The 20,727-nt window shown below is 36.2% G+C and overlaps 1 protein-coding gene and 2 non-coding genes across 3 annotated transcripts; 2 read left to right on the forward strand and 1 right to left on the reverse strand.

Annotated features, from left to right (window-relative positions):
* Positions 1–312: 312 nt before the first annotated feature.
* LOC129259728 (5'-nucleotidase domain-containing protein 1-like) lies at positions 313–10,170 on the reverse strand. Its single transcript, XM_054897990.2, has 3 exons — positions 9,928–10,170; positions 8,410–8,501; positions 313–2,853 (listed from the first exon to the last, which is right to left on the reverse strand). Exons 1-3 carry the CDS (start codon positions 10,033–10,035, stop codon positions 2,601–2,603), a joined length of 453 nt encoding a protein of 150 aa, XP_054753965.2. The 5' UTR covers positions 10,036–10,170; the 3' UTR covers positions 313–2,600.
* A 1,773-nt stretch (positions 10,171–11,943) lies between these two features.
* Positions 11,944–12,062, forward strand: LOC135154004 (U5 spliceosomal RNA). Its single transcript, XR_010293463.1, has one exon. It is a non-coding gene; the product is annotated as a U5 spliceosomal RNA (small nuclear RNA).
* Positions 12,063–16,659: 4,597 nt separating this feature from the next.
* On the forward strand, positions 16,660–16,778 carry LOC135154005 (U5 spliceosomal RNA). The gene has a single exon (XR_010293464.1). It is a non-coding gene; the product is annotated as a U5 spliceosomal RNA (small nuclear RNA).
* Positions 16,779–20,727: the final 3,949 nt, after the last annotated feature.

Consider the following 20,727-nt stretch of genomic DNA (forward strand, 5'->3'; position numbering starts at 1 on the left):
GAGGAAATAATTTCAAGGTTTCCTTCTTTCGTTTCACTAAAGCAATGCTTGTGATTATAAACCTTTGTTCTACTTCTTTATAGCAATGTGTTAAAATTGTATATGAGTATGAACTTTGACAGTACTGGGGTCCGTTGCAGAAAGAGTTGCATTTAAACGCAAGTCAAAAAATCAATCGCAAGTCCCAAATGCGCGCTGTTGATTGGTTGAAAATCAAGTTGCGCATGATATTTAGAGTTTCGATTGATTGCAACTCTTTCTGCAACGGGCCCCTGATTCCCCATTTATAAAGGATCATTTGCTTCTTTTTTTGAAGTTATTGCACTCAAAGTTCTGCATTATGATGATGCATACCCAACAGATGGCAGCAAACAAGAAAGATCAATGAACACATTGATAAACATCTGACATCATGAAGTCTAATTGTGAAGAAGCTGTATGTCATGAGGCAGATTTATTTTTGTGAATTTGCACCAAGCATTAAAACAAAATAAATGCTACTCCCTGATACTTATCATGAAACGGTACAATCATGAATTTCCCGATTTGAGGCGTAGGGGAAAACATTACATATACAGGGATAAAGCTGTTTTTATCCTATACAGTGCGTCACAGTAAAAAGGAAACTGGGATTCCAACATTTTTTTATTTTTTAGGCAAATTAATTATGATATTTCATTTACATCATCATACAATTCAATTATTCTTCTATATTTTGATACTTAATACGTGACGAACACTTCATGCATTAATGAGCAAGACGAGTTTGAAATTTTAATGTCAAAATCAAATTTCCCAGAAAAATTGGACAAGATTGGTTCATGATACTACAACCGTGCTTATTCGACGATTGGCTCATCAGCATTTCTTCTGTATTCTTTGCTATAAAGTTTCTCTCACTGATCCCTGAAAAGAGAGTGGATTCAGATTCACATGTGCGTTTCTTCGCAAATCGTTTATAATAGGCCTCAATATTTATTCTTTATTATCTGCCATGTGTGAATGATTTCCTAAGCTGTTGGTCTCAAATTAAAGATAAGGTTCCACTCTACCATAAGCATCAAATCCATGGTAAAATAAAGTTTAATAATTGTGAAATCTATCTCTGAATATGGGTTTCCTTATTTGTGGGATGCACTGTTTAGTAGAATCTACAGTTTGTAGGAAAAATCAAGAAGCTATTATTGTACATACAGGCACTATCATTCTAGACCAAATAGCTCTACTTGTAAAGACCTGAAAACTAGCATATCCCATGGATGACAGCTGTTAGAGCAAAAAATATCTTTATAACTGTAGTGTTGCTAAAATATGTCGCTGAATGGGTTTCCTTATTTGTGGGATGCACTGTTTAGTAGAATCTACAGTTTGTAGGAAAAATCAAGAAGCTATTATTGTACATACAGGCACTATCATTCTAGACCAAATAGCTCTACTTGTAAAGACCTAGAAAACTAGCATATCCCATGGATGACAGCTGTTAGAGCAAAACATATCTTTATAACTGTAGTGTTGCTAAAATATGTCGCTGAATGAAAACCTGCAAACAGTTCTTCAACAGGAAGACTTTCAAGTCTAAATCCTTCAAATCTTTCTTTCAAAAATAATCTTTACAGCAACAAAAGAAATACAATATTGAAAGAACGTGAATAGAATTACATAAACAAGTGGAATGCCTCTGGCAGTCTCTCTTACATTACACAATTCAATATAGCAACAGTGCTGACTTTGAAAACAACTATTGAATACTTATTTACATAAGAAAACACTCATAGATGATAAAATACTATGTCCATTGACCTAACATGACCTTTGACCATAATCATGTGACCTGAGACGCGTGCAAAACATACTTGATAACTATGTTTGATTGTGTAGATCCATAATCTTCCTATTAAAAGTTATGATGCCAATTCAACAATTTCCCCCAACACAGCCAAAATTCAATGACCTTGTGACTTTTGACCTTGATCATTTGACCTGAAACTCACACCTAGGTGGTTCAGGGATACTTTAATAATTGCTCTTATGTCTATTTATGAACTAAATCCATATAATTTCTAAGTTATGATGACATTTCAAAAACTTAACCTTGGTTAAGATTTCAATATTGATTCCCCCAACATGGTTTTTGTTGACCCTAAATAACCTTTGACCTTGATAATGTGACCTGAAACACACGCAGAATGTTCAGTAATACTTAATTACCTTACATTTATGTCCAAGTTTCATGAACTAGGTCCATATACTTTCTAAGTTATGATGACATTTCGAAAATTTATTCTTGGTTAAGATTTCATTGTTGACGACATCGACGCCATCGGAAAAGCGGCACCTTTATTCTCGCTAGCTATGCAGGCGAGACAAAAATGTATGGATATGTTGCCATCTGTTTCTAAAGCCAGGAACAAGGATCCAAGTTATTCTGTCATCTGTGTCATAAATGTGCCATGATAGTAACTACCATCATAGATGGTAACAGGTCTCAGCAGCCCATCACAATCAAGATTACCATGGTAGAATGATGTCAAAGTTAAAATAGTTGTGTATTTTTTGTATGAAATGACCCCCTGGCGACCCTATGGACAAGGGATGCTTCTTTATACAGTACAATACAGTACAAACAAAGGATGTGTGGTGATGGACAGGTTTATACTTATCCTCTTCCTACCTGTTTGTTTGAGGGTATCTTTCAAGAAGTCAAAGTGTTCCCATCTTGCTTGACTACCGTAGATCTCGCACACTTCAGCCTGGCATAGAGGTGTGGTCCCATGGCTTGCCCTCAGTATATCGCCCTCTCTAGACAGCTTCAGGAAATTTCCCTTCTTGGCATCAAAGACCAGACCCTTTGTGCTGGATTGAAATGGACAGACACATAACAAGCCAAAATTAAATATCTATTCTAGATTTAACCTCTTTAAAGGACAAGTTCACCCAAGAAAAATGTTGATTTGAATAAATAGAGAAAAATCAAACTAGCATAACACTGAAAATTTCATCAAAATTGGATGTAAAATGAGAAAGTTATGACATTTTACAGAATGGCTTATTTTTCACAAAAGAGTGAAACTCAGTGATAGTCGATGATGCCCCTAACTATTTCGTTTCTATTTTATTGTTTGAATTATACAATATTTCATTTTTTACATATTTGACAATAAGGACCAACTTAACTTGACTGAACCATATAGTATTAAACAATTCCACATGTTCAGGGAAGAAAATGTTTCACTTGGCAATGAGGAGAAAATTAGAATATTTCATATTTCATATAATGAAATACAAAAGAAACAGTAAGATGGTGACGTCATCAATCTCCTCATTTGCATACCAACCAGGATGTGCATATAACTATTTTGTTAAATTGAGCGAAACTTTAAAATGTCATAACTTTTTTATTTTACATCCGATTTTGAAGAAATTTTCAGTGTTATGCTTGTTGGGTTATTAATATTTTATTCAAATAAACTTTTTGGTAGGGTGGACTTTTTCTTTACAAGGTTACACATTTTCATTCTCTCTCTCTCTCTCTCTGTAAATTCCCCCCCCCCCCCCGGCTCACATGGTCTCAAATTCATTCATATTTATAGACAATAATTTTTAGATTGTACATGGTCCCTACAATGGTATTGAGTCTGATCAAGTTGGATACGGGCCTGGCCTCACCTCCCCTCCTCTTCCCCTTTAATCTATGAAAACAATCAACAAGATTTGATATAAATCCTTTCTACTTCAAAATCTTCTTCTCAGATAGAAAATACTTGAAATTTCTCATTAAAAAAATTCTTCATAGAAAGTACACACTGAAGTGGATGGGTATTTGTGTTTGTTATCACTTTGGTGACTCTATGCTAGTAGTAAAATACGAAGTAAAAATGATAAGACTCAATTGGAAAAGTGTGTGAATGACCTTCCAGTCAGAATGCATTGACACACATCTTCCCACGCTGGTTGTTACTGTTTTCAACTTTCTGTCAACTTCGCAACCTTCTCAAGCATGAATTTTTCATTGATATTCCAATAAGAACAACTAAGTCCAACTTTGTATGTGAGTTCATTGCAGACTAAGTCATGTAGAACTGGGTAAATATCAAACAATAAAAGATACAGTTCTTCATTACAGAAATTTTCTTTTTAATACAACAAAGCCTTGATGAAAGCCACAAAATTTGGATGAGTGAACATTGATAAAAAATAATGGACAATTACTTCAAGAGTGAACTTCTGCTTGCCCATGTATGACTGCAAAGTGCAAAGTTATTCAGAGTAAGTTTGTTTTAAATTCATTTAAAATTTGAAGTATGCACAGATCTAGAGTTCATACATGTAATTAAGCCAATTTGTCTCATTGTGAATTATAAAACATACTAGTATTCCGTGTGCATTGTAATTCTTAATACAACACACCAGATGCAAATAAGACTGAAAAGATCAAAGATTGATCTTTCTCCAGCTTTAGGAATAAGACTACTTTTAAAGTCTTTCATGCAAATTCAAAAGGCATTTTAATGACTTATAAAGTTTTTATTAACAAATTTGTTACAAATTATCTAAGATCACAAATCCAAATTAGACTGCTGCATTTCAAAATTCATTTGGTATAAAAATTGGTGTTTGAAGCGCAGTAAAAAAGTGATGGGAAGTTTATGAAAGGGAAAGAAGGCAATACATTCAGATTTTGTTTTTTTTATCTTTTCTGAGCTATTAACAAAATATCCTCTTTCCCATCATTTCATATAATGCCTTTCTTAAAGTTCCTAATCATATTGATGCACCCTTCAAAATAATAAATATCACAATCACTAATACAGATTATTTCCAAAAGTTCTGAATTACAGAGAGCGGAAAGGCAAGGACACCAAGATGGATGAGGCTTTGTCAAACATCGGTGTTTATATTTAACTTCTTGGTGATATGTTTATTGTACCTCTTTCAACATGATTACTTCTCTTGGCATAACTCCGTATTGACTCTACCAAGGAAAGACAAAACAATACATACAGGTGAACTAAGCCAAGAGAAACACAATAGCGCACCAGACGATTCAAACCAGGATAGAAATATAGGCACTTTTGATAAACAAGGAATTATTAATGGCAGCAAAGCATCACAGCAAACACCAAAACAACATTACAAGAAATAGGTATAGTTGTTGAGTTGCAAGAGCCTTGTCTCAAGCAAGTCCAAATATAGAAAGATAACTTCAACCAGACAAAAAAGGACATCAAAAAATACAAGAACAGACTTCCCATGTCCAGGTTTACCTTGCAGTCTTTGACTTATAGAGGGTACCAGCTTTGAAACCATGGCAACAGGTGATGCAGTCCTTCTTCATTATCTCTCCACTTGGAACTGGGAGGAGATGCAAAGACATAAGAGGCTCGGGCAAAAGTGGATCTTCTTTTCTGCTCAAAGCCCAGCCACCACCCAAAGGAACATCATACCAGGGACTCGGTTTTATAATTATAAGGGGAGCAATAAAAAGCTCTCCTAGATCTTTTAAGGAGAGCGGTAGAGGAGCACTTCAAAAAGCTCTTCTTCAACATACAAGGGGAGCTTTTTGCCCAATTAACAAAATGGATCGAGGAAATGTATGTACTATTAAAATTACAATCAACAACCAAAGGAAGTATTTATAATTGTTTTACAATGTATTGTAATTAGATTGTGTGTTGTAAAACTTGTTTTAGTTAGGTTTTGACTTTGGCTAAAAGTTAAGTCACTGACAATTTTTTTTTTTTCGGGGGCTCCATTTTAATTTTTTTGTCAAATTTCGGGGGCTCTTTTTAAATGCTACTTTTTTGTATTTTGAGGAATACCTGTTCACTTATTAAGGAATTATTACTTTTTGTTTAATATTGTATGATTTTTAAAGTTATTTATCATGTTTAGAATCTTGGATGTGGGTGTGTGTGGATGGGTGGGTGTGTGTGGATGGGTGGGTGTGTGTGGGTTTGTGAGTGTGTGTGTGACTGTGAGTTGGACTTGGATATAAATGAATTCAATATCTAATTTCTACTCCATTTATTCCAGTACAATACCCTAGTCAGCCATGTACATGTAATAAAGGCCCACAAACCCTAACTTTTCCTGAAGTTCTTTGAAAACGCAGATCTCCATGAAAATTTAATTTCTCTATGGGGGAGTCTAAATTTGGTGAGAATGTATTCATTAAGAACTTAAATATATATGACAATGAAGAAATCATCAAACTTTATTGGCAGTTGTTTTGAATAATATTCCTGAAATGTAAACTCTGTCTGAAACAGAAAATCACCATCATTGAGGCCTTTACTGAGCGAATTGTCCCCCAGAGCTCTGGCAGAGAGACAGAGCTCCAACTGGCTAGCTAGTAAAAGCGCCAATGCGTGAGCCTGCCGCCGTCCTTGTAAAAAAGATGGAGCTTTGTTTGATGATTTATTGTCTGATATAATACCTCATCCCCTAGAAAAAGAAAACAAATGATTTTTTAGTTATAATTGATAAATTAGATAACTTATTTTGGAAGTTAATAAGCCGTTTTGAAAAGCAAATCCGAATGACAACTCACCAATGCTAGGTTACTAGACTCTGGGATTTATTTCCTGTGTAATTCGAATTATTTTATCACAGAATTGTGATATCTGTAGGGGAAACATGTGCATTCGAAATGGCACACGGTGGTAGTCATAATGGACCCCTATACATGCAACTCTTTCCCGACCGTTGCGTTGATTTTTTTTTCCATACCTGGTATACCATGTGTATGGAAATACCGGTACGTGGTACAGAAAAAATAACGCAACTTCGGAATTTGAAACTGCGCTACTCGCTACTTTTAAGGCTTATTCGTGATTTTGAGTGTGGATTTTGGGATGGTTTTTAAATGGTAAGCGGAGCTCGAGCATATGGCACTAGTGGGCCGTTGAGTTGTTATCACTCGGCAATAATTTTGGGGGCGACATTCAGATTTTATGTCGTTCCCGAAAGCATGATTTTGGGTGATTTCGAGGGCGACTTTAGGCATTTTCGCGCAGGTCAGCTATCGCGAGGCGCGCTATTAATCGCGCTACCAAAAATGGATTAAGGCGCGCATGTAGCGCGCGATCGCTCTCGCGCGCCTTAAAATCGAGTCCCTGTCATACCACATATCAAGTACCATAGTAACACCTATGACTATATCATGTCTTACAGGAGACATGAGGGGAATCTCTTTGGAGATTTTAGGAAGGTGACAAAGATCAAGGAAAAGTCAAGGGTTGCAACGAATTGGACACAGCAGAAGGACAGGAATGCACCAACAAATCCACCAAGTGGGAACGACTGATATTTTTCCAGGAACTTGCTGAACACGTCCCTGTTGATATCTTTAATCCATGTGTAGGAATCTCAGAATGCAATACAACATTGAACTGCAAGGACAATCTTAGATGCTACAAATTCTACCTTGCTCTGGAAGATTGCAACTGCCGAAAACTACATCATGAAGGCCTGGGATGCACTCCAAAACAATCTAGTGCCAGTTGTTTATGGTCCATCAAAGAAAGACTATGATCTTGACCTACCTCCGGGCTCTTTTATTCATGTCCAACAGTTCTCTACTCTGAAGGAACTGGCAAACAATCTTCATTATCTACACAGACATGATGATCTCTACAACCATTCCTTGACTGGAAGAAGCAATAGAGGGTGGAAAGCATCCCGACGGACCATCTCCTGCATCCGTCAATGATGTGCCAGGTGATGGAACGTCTTCTTGATGATGAGAGATCAGTCAGATATGGAAAGCATGAAGAATAACACTACATGTACATGTAGCTCCAAACTGGAAAGAGTGGTGGAGAGGGTCATTTGATAACTCAGAACAATTTCCAAGTGGCATGCTTTGATGTTATATTAGAAGGTGTAAAGCAGAGGCTCAAATATTCAACTTCATTTTTAGACCAATTTAGGGCCTAAAGATTGGAGCATGTCTCTAATGATATTGAGGCTAAAAATAAAATCAAATAGTCCCAGTGCCTAGGGCACTACATGTAAGTAATTTCTAGTGAAATTCTTAAAAGGCAAGATTGACAGATTGACTTTATTATCCATATTATTAAAATGTCTGAGTACAAGTAGCATACACATATGAAATAATGGAATCTTGACTGAAACATTGAAAATTTGTATAGAAAGACCAAGTAATTACCAAAGATGATCTTTTAGAAATACCAAGTATCAAAATACTTCTTGTCGAAGGGAAAACAAATCAATTTTCTTCAGGGGGTACTTTTTTTAGCTCATCAGCCCATTTACTTTCCATCAAATGTCAATTTAATTAAACCCTAGGATTTTTTTTTTCTTTTTACATGTAGTTTTCCTAGGCTCTTTGGAGCATTTCCAGGGGTGAGCACGCCCCGGGTACATTTTTTTCCAGTCATTACTTACCAAAAGTCTTTGTCTTTATCAAAAGGCTCAAGAAGCTCTGCACTGTATCCCTTCCTGCTAACAACTGCCTCAGCTAGACTCTTATAAATCAACTGCAAAGAGAAAATCAAAGAAAGCATTTATGTCAATCATCTACAAGAAAGTCACATTCTACTTCAACTGTGGAGGATTCATAAACAGTTATACCCTGCCATTTTTACAAACATACTGTATGTAAGAGGCATATTGCATGTGCTATTAGTAATTTAGTATGTCTGTGAAGATAAAAAAATCAAACATTGCCTGTGGTGATGAAAAAATGGAACAATGTGTTGATATAAAGCAGATCCTCAGCAGATCACCAACTTTTATAATTTCAATCAGGTCAGAAACAAGTAACCTGGACTTACTTTCATTGCATGTGTACTTACTTACCTTTGCTTTGTATTGAATAAAGGTGAATTAAAAAAAAACAGTGTTGGCCTATAGAGGATCCCATTGACTACTAACTTCTGAAATTTGCAAATTAGCTAGCAAGAATTAATCGTCGCTTTTCCAATTAATTCTCACTACGGTAGCTAATTTGCCAATTTGGAAATCACAGATAAGAGTGTACATGCAAAGCTTATCATTTAAACTCATCAAATCATGTTTTGTAGTTTCAATTACGGTATTGAACAAGTTTTAATAAAATGTTTGCAAGTATTATGTGTATACATATTTAATTATTATCAATTGGTATAACAGAATCTAGGGCCTATGCTAACTTAGATATGTAGTAATGTAGTTCGCTGCTGAGTCGCAATTTTGAATAACGGTAACCCCACGAAATGGCGATCTTCATCCAGAGCCTTCAAACCTGAAGGGCACTAATGCAGTTTTGCACCTGCCGACCTTGAGCAAATTTAACTGTTTGCAAATGTCATAGCAAGTCTCTAGATCAGTTACAGTTCAACTTCAAGGTCAATATAACCAACGCTTTTCAAAATATCCTGATCTACATCAAAGCCAAGGCTGTATTTCGGCTTTGACCTCTACATCGTTCAAATTCTCAGCCAGACATAGTCATATAGACCAAAACTAGCTTGTATTTCGGTTGCTCCGCTGAACTGCGTTGGCACACTCACCAATACATATGAATGGGGATGATAGTAAAATGTCAGAAAATGTTAAATAAATTCCCACAAACGACGGTTATTCCTATCTATAACTTAAGTCAGACATACTTAGCTTCGCCGTAACTTCGAAATGAACATGCGGCAAACAAACAGGTGAGCTGCAGAAGGCAGATCTTTCATCGCTAACTTTAGCCCATATCAAAACTACGATTTGGCGAAGCCAAACAGGCCAAGTGATGATATGTCTGAATGAGAATTTGACAATTACCTCGAGATCAAGCCGAAATACAGCCGCTTCGCGGGCCGGAGCTCCCTGGGTAATTGAGACCGAGACTGAGCTGAGTCTTGTTGACTGTCAGACTGTTGAGTGTTGTTGGCACTGATAGCTGCTCAACAAAAATTAACTTCTAGTTCTACTTACCGGAAATGTGTTATCCAACTTGTATTTACACAGTGTATGATCCAAATCTACACCGACTGCATCAAAATCATTGAATGACAATTTAGCTGGTCGCGAGAAAGAAGACATTTTGACAAAAGAAAGTACTATTTATTAGAGAGCTACGTTCAAAACACTGCAGGAACGTACAGGTGCTATATGCATGGCCTATACCGTGGACACGTTTGCTTTTCGCGCTAGCTAGCCTGTACAGACACAACATACAAATACATCAAAATTGATGGCCCTCAACGTCGACAAACTGCATAAGGGAATTTCCCTAAATTACCAACGTAAACAGACACAAGAAACATTTACCAGAAATATCTAAAACTTTTTTTAAAAATTCACGATTAGGTTAACTTCGATACACTGGTATGGGGCTCAAAAGCTAAAATCATTTTAATGTTATTTGCTCTGAAATTATGATACAATAATCATAAAATATATGTGAAATGATAGTCCAGCCTGACAGATTTTGTTTACGAGAGCTCAAGAATTGTATGCTCCTGCAAGTAAATTGATACTTGGTCTACGGCCAACTTTTGTGATTTTCATTTGGTCTCATGATCCATCCCACATGGTTGAATTCTAGTTCGTCTGCAACCAGTTCGTCTGCAACCAGTTCGTCTACAACCAATTCTTCTACACACCATTTGGTCTCATTACCAAGCCCGCTTACCACCTTGTCTAAATACCAGTTAGGCTATATCAGTTTTGTTCCGTCTTATGTACACTGAGTCTGATACCATTCACTCTATGTACTGATAAGATGAGCTGTTTATGAACCAAGTAGACAAGGATGTAAATTGTTAGAATACGAAGTATATTATAGCATGGACCAGACTAAACGGACAACTTACTTAATTTTTAGACCAAGTGGGTGTTGCACGAAAATTAATAGAAATTTTACCAAATTGAGAGTAGACCATGGGCCCGTTGAAGAAAGAGTTGCAATCAAACGCAACTCAAAAAATCTTGTGCAATTTGATTTTCAGCCAATGAAGCACTTGTATTCGGGACTTGCGTTTAAACGCAACTCTTTCTGCAACAGGCCCCAAGTGGGTTAAGCCCGTATGGCCATGATCTGATAATAGCCATCTCCTTGTAGACCAAGTGGATACAAATCTTAAATGGCATGATTATAGCAATATTATAACAAGGAGAGTGAAACCGTTGGAAATAGTTGACGGGAATAAGACCCCAAAAAATGAATAACAAAATCGGTGGAAGTTTAAGAAAAAATGAATAAATGATAAGTTACTAGCATTTGAATGTTCAGATCACTAACAATATTTAACGACATCCTGTTGTTGGCAATGCGACCAATATGGTGCTCTTTATGATGATGTCACATTAAGACACCCCCGATACTTTTGTACATAGTCAGGCATATTTTACTTACATTATCACTTTTTAAGTCTGTTGTTGTTTCGTTGGATGACATGTAATAGAGGTTTCACAAAATTGAACTTTAACTCTCGTATGAGAATTGAGGTAACATGTGTGTTTTCTAAATATTTGGTCATCTGAACGGAAATTTTTAGCAAACGCAAATTAAAGATTTGTGCGTGATGCAGTGAACCCACGGATGTCGGCTCTAGAAATCTGGAAAACAAATATAAATGCAAAATGAATATTTGATAATGGTTTCTTAAAGTATGAATGAAAAAATGCATGGCCTTATCTCACCATGAAGAACATATATAAATATATATAATGAAATATATACATAAGGTCGAGATTTTTCTTAAATTTATTTTTCATAGTGTAATTTCTTTCCATTTAAATGAGGAGCATGTTCCTAATGGTTCAAATGAAACCGTAGAGGCCTGCTTGCTCTAATGTATTCACAAATCTAGCAGTGCATTGCACAGGCGCATGTTCCATTGTTATTTAAATTAGGTGAAAATCGTTGAGTCTTGGTGAAGTTTGAACATTAACCATTCATTCAGTCATCTTCACAAAAGTACATCTATTTTCTCAATCTTTAATTGTTATCCGTGGGTTCACTGCATCACGCACAAATCTTTCGCCTTTTACTAAAGATTTCCGTGCAGAGGACCAATAAGATCGGAATTTAACAATTTATTTCTGCCCTGTCTTTCGACGAGGCTCATAATATCTATGCAAAGAAAAGAAATAAGAAATGAAACAGTTCGAAGATATCAAATATCATGTTTCTTTTTGATTTACTGCTAAATTTCTCCAGTCGGCATGGTCGGGGCCTCGGAGGCAGGGGAGGGGATGGTGGGTCACTATTTTTTTTTTTTTACAATCTACAACACTATTATTCTCTGTGTTATTTTAGTCATCAATGAAATGAATACATTATGATTGCGAGAATCTATTATAACTTGTATTTACAATTTCACGAAAATCTTACCTAAAACAAAAGAAAGTAAGAGAATTTCAAACTTCCGTTTGTACTCTATATGTACAAACTAAAAACGGGCGGTGAGCGAATGAGAAACTCAATCACGTCACACATGATCTATGCTGAGTGGTAATTGTATATGAAATAATAAAAAATCATAATTTGTCCTTTGTAATAATGTATCTTGAACATTTAAACTGCCATCATCGTAATTATCTGTGATATAATTTCCAAATTTCTTTACTGTCAGACATTATCGAGATAGGCCTAATATAAGTTTCATATCATAACATTAATAACTGTGGGTGTGTGACAATATCTCATTTGCATATCTTTTTGTGAACTAAACGATACAAACTATCTTATTTTGCATCAAATTTTCAGTGAAAGAGCCAAGTTTAACAGTTTTTTTCTTTTATATTCAGATCGACTTTTAAAAAAATATTAATATCGACCTTTTGTGTTGTATTGGACTTAATCTCTCGGATATGCTAGATACGCACTGTCCTCTATCAGTGAAATGAAACTCTTTATTGGCAAATAACAAGGCTGAGATCAATTGATTCATGATATCTTTCTTTTCATGATTAAACCTCATCAAAGGACAAGGCAGAAATAAATTGTTTAATTCCAATCTTATTGGTCCTCTGCACGGAAATCTTTAGTAAAAAGCGATTCAGTGAACACACGGATGATGTCTGGAGATCTGGGCCCCGTCTTACAAAGAGTTACGATTGATCCGATCAATCGCAACTATGGACGGCCAGCAAAGTCAACATAATTATAAAATGCATGTTTATTTTAAAAAAAATCGAGATATGAATGTATATCCATAGATTCATTGATTTCTTGACAATTTGGTGTAATCTCCTTTGTTTACAAAGGACATTTTGCAAATTTCCTGTAGAAAAAATTATGACACTGATGGATTTCCATAGAGTTACGGTTGATTGGATCAATCGTAACTCTTTGTAAGACGGGGCCCTGAATATCAAAATATGAATACAAAACGAGTATTTAGTTGCCGGTTTGTAAAACTATAAATCTAAATAATATATTCTTAGCTCGCCATGAAAGGAGCATGTATAGGCCTACCATGCGTGTAATGGGAAAAAAGGGTTTTTATTTTTTTATTTATTACATATTCATCTTTATTTGTACAAGCTCCTGAAATTGTTAGGCTTTCATTTTAAACCCACAAAGGTCTACTTTCTATAATGCATTCAATCACAGCCAATCACAGCTCGCCGTCTACCGTCCATTGTCCCTTTCGGTTCTATTTTAGGCCCTATTATAGATTGTTTCGCTCAAGCGTTGTAATGTATTCGTGTAATCTGGCGAATCAGCGCATCCTGCAATACGCATTTACCATTGTTATGTAAATAAGGATAGCATCGTTGAGATTGGTGAAGTTTGAACACTAACCATTCATTTAATCATCTTCAAATATCTACATATTGATTACTCGATCTTTAGTTGTTCTCCGTGGATTCATATACATATTTAATTATTATCAATTGGTATAACAGAATCTAGGGCCTATGCTAACTTAGATATGTAGTAATGTAGTTCGCTGCTGAGTCGCAATTTTGAATAACGGTAACCCCACGAAATGGCGATCTTCATCCAGAGCCTTCAAACCTGAAGGGCACTAATGCAGTTTTGCACCTGCCGACCTTGAGCAAATTTAACTGTTTGCAAATGTCATAGCAAGTCTCTAGATCAGTTACAGTTCAACTTCAAGGTCAATATAACCAACGCTTTTCAAAATATCCTGATCTACATCAAAGCCAAGGCTGTATTTCGGCTTTGACCTCTACATCGTTCAAATTCTCAGCCAGACATAGTCATATAGACCAAAACTAGCTTGTATTTCGGTTGCTCCGCTGAACTGCGTTGGCACACTCACCAATACATATGAATGGGGATGATAGTAAAATGTCAGAAAATGTTAAATAAATTCCCACAAACGACGGTTATTCCTATCTATAACTTAAGTCAGACATACTTAGCTTCGCCGTAACTTCGAAATGAACATGCGGCAAACAAACAGGTGAGCTGCAGAAGGCAGATCTTTCATCGCTAACTTTAGCCCATATCAAAACTACGATTTGGCGAAGCCAAACAGGCCAAGTGATGATATGTCTGAATGAGAATTTGACAATTACCTCGAGATCAAGCCGAAATACAGCCGCTTCGCGGGCCGGAGCTCCCTGGGTAATTGAGACCGAGACTGAGCTGAGTCTTGTTGACTGTCAGACTGTTGAGTGTTGTTGGCACTGATAGCTGCTCAACAAAAATTAACTTCTAGTTCTACTTACCGGAAATGTGTTATCCAACTTGTATTTACACAGTGTATGATCCAAATCTACACCGACTGCATCAAAATCATTGAATGACAATTTAGCTGGTCGCGAGAAAGAAGACATTTTGACAAAAGAAAGTACTATTTATTAGAGAGCTACGTTCAAAACACTGCAGGAACGTACAGGTGCTATATGCATGGCCTATACCGTGGACACGTTTGCTTTTCGCGCTAGCTAGCCTGTACAGACACAACATACAAATACATCAAAATTGATGGCCCTCAACGTCGACAAACTGCATAAGGGAATTTCCCTAAATTACCAACGTAAACAGACACAAGAAACATTTACCAGAAATATCTAAAACTTTTTTTAAAAATTCACGATTAGGTCAACTTCGATACACTGGTATGGGGCTCAAAAGCTAAAATCATTTTAATGTTATTTGCTCTGAAATTATGATACAATAATCATAAAATATATGTGAAATGATAGTCCAGCCTGACAGATTTTGTTTACGAGAGCTCAAGAATTGTATGCTCCTGCAAGTAAATTGATACTTGGTCTACGGCCAACTTTTGTGATTTTCATTTGGTCTCATGATCCATCCCACATGGTTGAATTCTAGTTCGTCTGCAACCAGTTCGTCTGCAACCAGTTCGTCTACAACCAATTCTTCTACACACCATTTGGTCTCATTACCAAGCCCGCTTACCACCTTGTCTAAATACCAGTTAGGCTATATCAGTTTTGTTCCGTCTTATGTACACTGAGTCTGATACCATTCACTCTATGTACTGATAAGATGAGCTGTTTATGAACCAAGTAGACAAGGATGTAAATTGTTAGAATACGAAGTATATTATAGCATGGACCAGACTAAACGGACAACTTACTTAATTTTTAGACCAAGTGGGTGTTGCACGAAAATTAATAGAAATTTTACCAAATTGAGAGTAGACCATGGGCCCGTTGAAGAAAGAGTTGCAATCAAACGCAACTCAAAAAATCTTGTGCAATTTGATTTTCAGCCAATGAAGCACTTGTATTCGGGACTTGCGTTTAAACGCAACTCTTTCTGCAACAGGCCCCAAGTGGGTTAAGCCCGTATGGCCATGATCTGATAATAGCCATCTCCTTGTAGACCAAGTGGATACAAATCTTAAATGGCATGATTATAGCAATATTATAACAAGGAGAGTGAAACCGTTGGAAATAGTTGACGGGAATAAGACCCCAAAAAATGAATAACAAAATCGGTGGAAGTTTAAGAAAAAATGAATAAATGATAAGTTACTAGCATTTGAATGTTCAGATCACTAACAATATTTAACGACATCCTGTTGTTGGCAATGCGACCAATATGGTGCTCTTTATGATGATGTCACATTAAGACACCCCCGATACTTTTGTACATAGTCAGGCATATTTTACTTACATTATCACTTTTTAAGTCTGTTGTTGTTTCGTTGGATGACATGTAATAGAGGTTTCACAAAATTGAACTTTAACTCTCGTATGAGAATTGAGGTAACATGTGTGTTTTCTAAATATTTGGTCATCTGAACGGAAATTTTTAGCAAACGCAAATTAAAGATTTGTGCGTGATGCAGTGAACCCACGGATGTCGGCTCTAGAAATCTGGAAAACAAATATAAATGCAAAATGAATATTTGATAATGGTTTCTTAAAGTATGAATGAAAAAATGCATGGCCTTATCTCACCATGAAGAACATATATAAATATATATAATGAAATATATACATAAGGTCGAGATTTTTCTTAAATTTATTTTTCATAGTGTAATTTCTTTCCATTTAAATGAGGAGCATGTTCCTAATGGTTCAAATGAAACCGTAGAGGCCTGCTTGCTCTAATGTATTCACAAATCTAGCAGTGCATTGCACAGGCGCATGTTCCATTGTTATTTAAATTAGGTGAAAATCGTTGAGTCTTGGTGAAGTTTGAACATTAACCATTCATTCAGTCATCTTCACAAAAGTACATCTATTTTCTCAATCTTTAATTGTTATCCGTGGGTTCACTGCATCACGCACAAATCTTTCGCCTTTTACTAAAGATTTCCGTGCAGAGGACCAATAAGATCGGAATTTAACAATTTATTTCTGCCCTGTCTTTCGACGAGGCTCATAATATCTATGCAAAGAAAAGAAATAAGAAATGAAACAGTTCGAAGATATCAAATATCATGTTTCTTTTTGATTTACTGCTAAATTTCTCCAGTCGGCATGGTCGGGGCCTCGGAGGCAGGGGAGGGGATGGTGGGTCACTATTTTTTTTTTTTTACAATCTACAACACTATTATTCTCTGTGTTATTTTAGTCATCAATGAAATGAATACATTATGATTGCGAGAATCTATTATAACTTGTATTTACAATTTCACGAAAATCTTACCTAAAACAAAAGAAAGTAAGAGAATTTCAAACTTCCGTTTGTACTCTATATGTACAAACTAAAAACGGGCGGTGAGCGAATGAGAAACTCAATCACGTCACACATGATCTATGCTGAGTGGTAATTGTATATGAAATAATAAAAAATCATAATTTGTCCTTTGTAATAATGTATCTTGAACATTTAAACTGCCATCATCGTAATTATCTGTGATATAATTTCCAAATTTCTTTACTGTCAGACATTATCGAGATAGGCCTAATATAAGTTTCATATCATAACATTAATAACTGTGGGTGTGTGACAATATCTCATTTGCATATCTTTTTGTGAACTAAACGATACAAACTATCTTATTTTGCATCAAATTTTCAGTGAAAGAGCCAAGTTTAACAGTTTTTTTCTTTTATATTCAGATCGACTTTTAAAAAAATATTAATATCGACCTTTTGTGTTGTATTGGACTTAATCTCTCGGATATGCTAGATACGCACTGTCCTCTATCAGTGAAATGAAACTCTTTATTGGCAAATAACAAGGCTGAGATCAATTGATTCATGATATCTTTCTTTTCATGATTAAACCTCATCAAAGGACAAGGCAGAAATAAATTGTTTAATTCCAATCTTATTGGTCCTCTGCACGGAAATCTTTAGTAAAAAGCGATTCAGTGAACACACGGATGATGTCTGGAGATCTGGGCCCCGTCTTACAAAGAGTTACGATTGATCCGATCAATCGCAACTATGGACGGCCAGCAAAGTCAACATAATTATAAAATGCATGTTTATTTTAAAAAAAATCGAGATATGAATGTATATCCATAGATTCATTGATTTCTTGACAATTTGGTGTAATCTCCTTTGTTTACAAAGGACATTTTGCAAATTTCCTGTAGAAAAAATTATGACACTGATGGATTTCCATAGAGTTACGGTTGATTGGATCAATCGTAACTCTTTGTAAGACGGGGCCCTGAATATCAAAATATGAATACAAAACGAGTATTTAGTTGCCGGTTTGTAAAACTATAAATCTAAATAATATATTCTTAGCTCGCCATGAAAGGAGCATGTATAGGCCTACCATGCGTGTAATGGGAAAAAAGGGTTTTTATTTTTTTATTTATTACATATTCATCTTTATTTGTACAAGCTCCTGAAATTGTTAGGCTTTCATTTTAAACCCACAAAGGTCTACTTTCTATAATGCATTCAATCACAGCCAATCACAGCTCGCCGTCTACCGTCCATTGTCCCTTTCGGTTCTATTTTAGGCCCTATTATAGATTGTTTCGCTCAAGCGTTGTAATGTATTCGTGTAATCTGGCGAATCAGCGCATCCTGCAATACGCATTTACCATTGTTATGTAAATAAGGATAGCATCGTTGAGATTGGTGAAGTTTGAACACTAACCATTCATTTAATCATCTTCAAATATCTACATATTGATTACTCGATCTTTAGTTGTTCTCCGTGGATTCATATACATATTTAATTATTATCAATTGGTATAACAGAATCTAGGGCCTATGCTAACTTAGATATGTAGTAATGTAGTTCGCTGCTGAGTCGCAATTTTGAATAACGGTAACCCCACGAAATGGCGATCTTCATCCAGAGCCTTCAAACCTGAAGGGCACTAATGCAGTTTTGCACCTGCCGACCTTGAGCAAATTTAACTGTTTGCAAATGTCATAGCAAGTCTCTAGATCAGTTACAGTTCAACTTCAAGGTCAATATAACCAACGCTTTTCAAAATATCCTGATCTACATCAAAGCCAAGGCTGTATTTCGGCTTTGACCTCTACATCGTTCAAATTCTCAGCCAGACATAGTCATATAGACCAAAACTAGCTTGTATTTCGGTTGCTCCGCTGAACTGCGTTGGCACACTCACCAATACATATGAATGGGGATGATAGTAAAATGTCAGAAAATGTTAAATAAATTCCCACAAACGACGGTTATTCCTATCTATAACTTAAGTCAGACATACTTAGCTTCGCCGTAACTTCGAAATGAACATGCGGCAAACAAACAGGTGAGCTGCAGAAGGCAGATCTTTCATCGCTAACTTTAGCCCATATCAAAACTACGATTTGGCGAAGCCAAACAGGCCAAGTGATGATATGTCTGAATGAGAATTTGACAATTACCTCGAGATCAAGCCGAAATACAGCCGCTTCGCGGGCCGGAGCTCCCTGGGTAATTGAGACCGAGACTGAGCTGAGTCTTGTTGACTGTCAGACTGTTGAGTGTTGTTGGCACTGATAGCTGCTCAACAAAAATTAACTTCTAGTTCTACTTACCGGAAATGTGTTATCCAACTTGTATTTACACAGTGTATGATCCAAATCTACACCGACTGCATCAAAATCATTGAATGACAATTTAGCTGGTCGCGAGAAAGAAGACATTTTGACAAAAGAAAGTACTATTTATTAGAGAGCTACGTTCAAAACACTGCAGGAACGTACAGGTGCTATATGCATGGCCTATACCGTGGACACGTTTGCTTTTCGCGCTAGCTAGCCTGTACAGACACAACATACAAATACATCAAAATTGATGGCCCTCAACGTCGACAAACTGCATAAGGGAATTTCCCTAAATTACCAACGTAAACAGACACAAGAAACATTTACCAGAAATATCTAAAACTTTTTTTAAAAATTCACGATTAGGTCAACTTCGATACACTGGTATGGGGCTCAAAAGCTAAAATCATTTTAATGTTATTTGCTCTGAAATTATGATACAATAATCATAAAATATATGTGAAATGATAGTCCAGCCTGACAGATTTTGTTTACGAGAGCTCAAGAATTGTATGCTCCTGCAAGTAAATTGATACTTGGTCTACGGCCAACTTTTGTGATTTTCATTTGGTCTCATGATCCATCCCACATGGTTGAATTCTAGTTCGTCTGCAACCAGTTCGTCTGCAACCAGTTCGTCTACAACCAATTCTTCTACACACCATTTGGTCTCATTACCAAGCCCGCTTACCACCTTGTCTAAATACCAGTTAGGCTATATCAGTTTTGTTCCGTCTTATGTACACTGAGTCTGATACCATTCACTCTATGTACTGATAAGATGAGCTGTTTATGAACCAAGTAGACAAGGATGTAAATTGTTAGAATACGAAGTATATTATAGCATGGACCAGACTAAACGGACAACTTACTTAATTTTTAGACCAAGTGGGTGTTGCACGAAAATTAATAGAAATTTTACCAAATTGAGAGTAGACCATGGGCCCGTTGAAGAAAGAGTTGCAATCAAACGCAACTCAAAAAATCTTGTGCAATTTGATTTTCAGCCAATGAAGCACTTGTATTCGGGACTTGCGTTTAAACGCAACTCTTTCTGCAACAGGCCCCAAGTGGGTTAAGCCCGTATGGCCATGATCTGATAATAGCCATCTCCTTGTAGACCAAGTGGATACAAATCTTAAATGGCATGATTATAGCAATATTATAACAAGGAGAGTGAAACCGTTGGAAATAGTTGACGGGAATAAGACCCCAAAAAATGAATAACAAAATCGGTGGAAGTTTAAGAAAAAATGAATAAATGATAAGTTACTAGCATTTGAATGTTCAGATCACTAACAATATTTAACGACATCCTGTTGTTGGCAATGCGACCAATATGGTGCTCTTTATGATGAT

The sequence above is a fragment of the Lytechinus pictus genome, chromosome 4 (assembly GCF_037042905.1).
Source record: "Lytechinus pictus isolate F3 Inbred chromosome 4, Lp3.0, whole genome shotgun sequence".
Taxonomy (NCBI): Eukaryota; Metazoa; Echinodermata; class Echinoidea; order Temnopleuroida; family Toxopneustidae; genus Lytechinus; species Lytechinus pictus.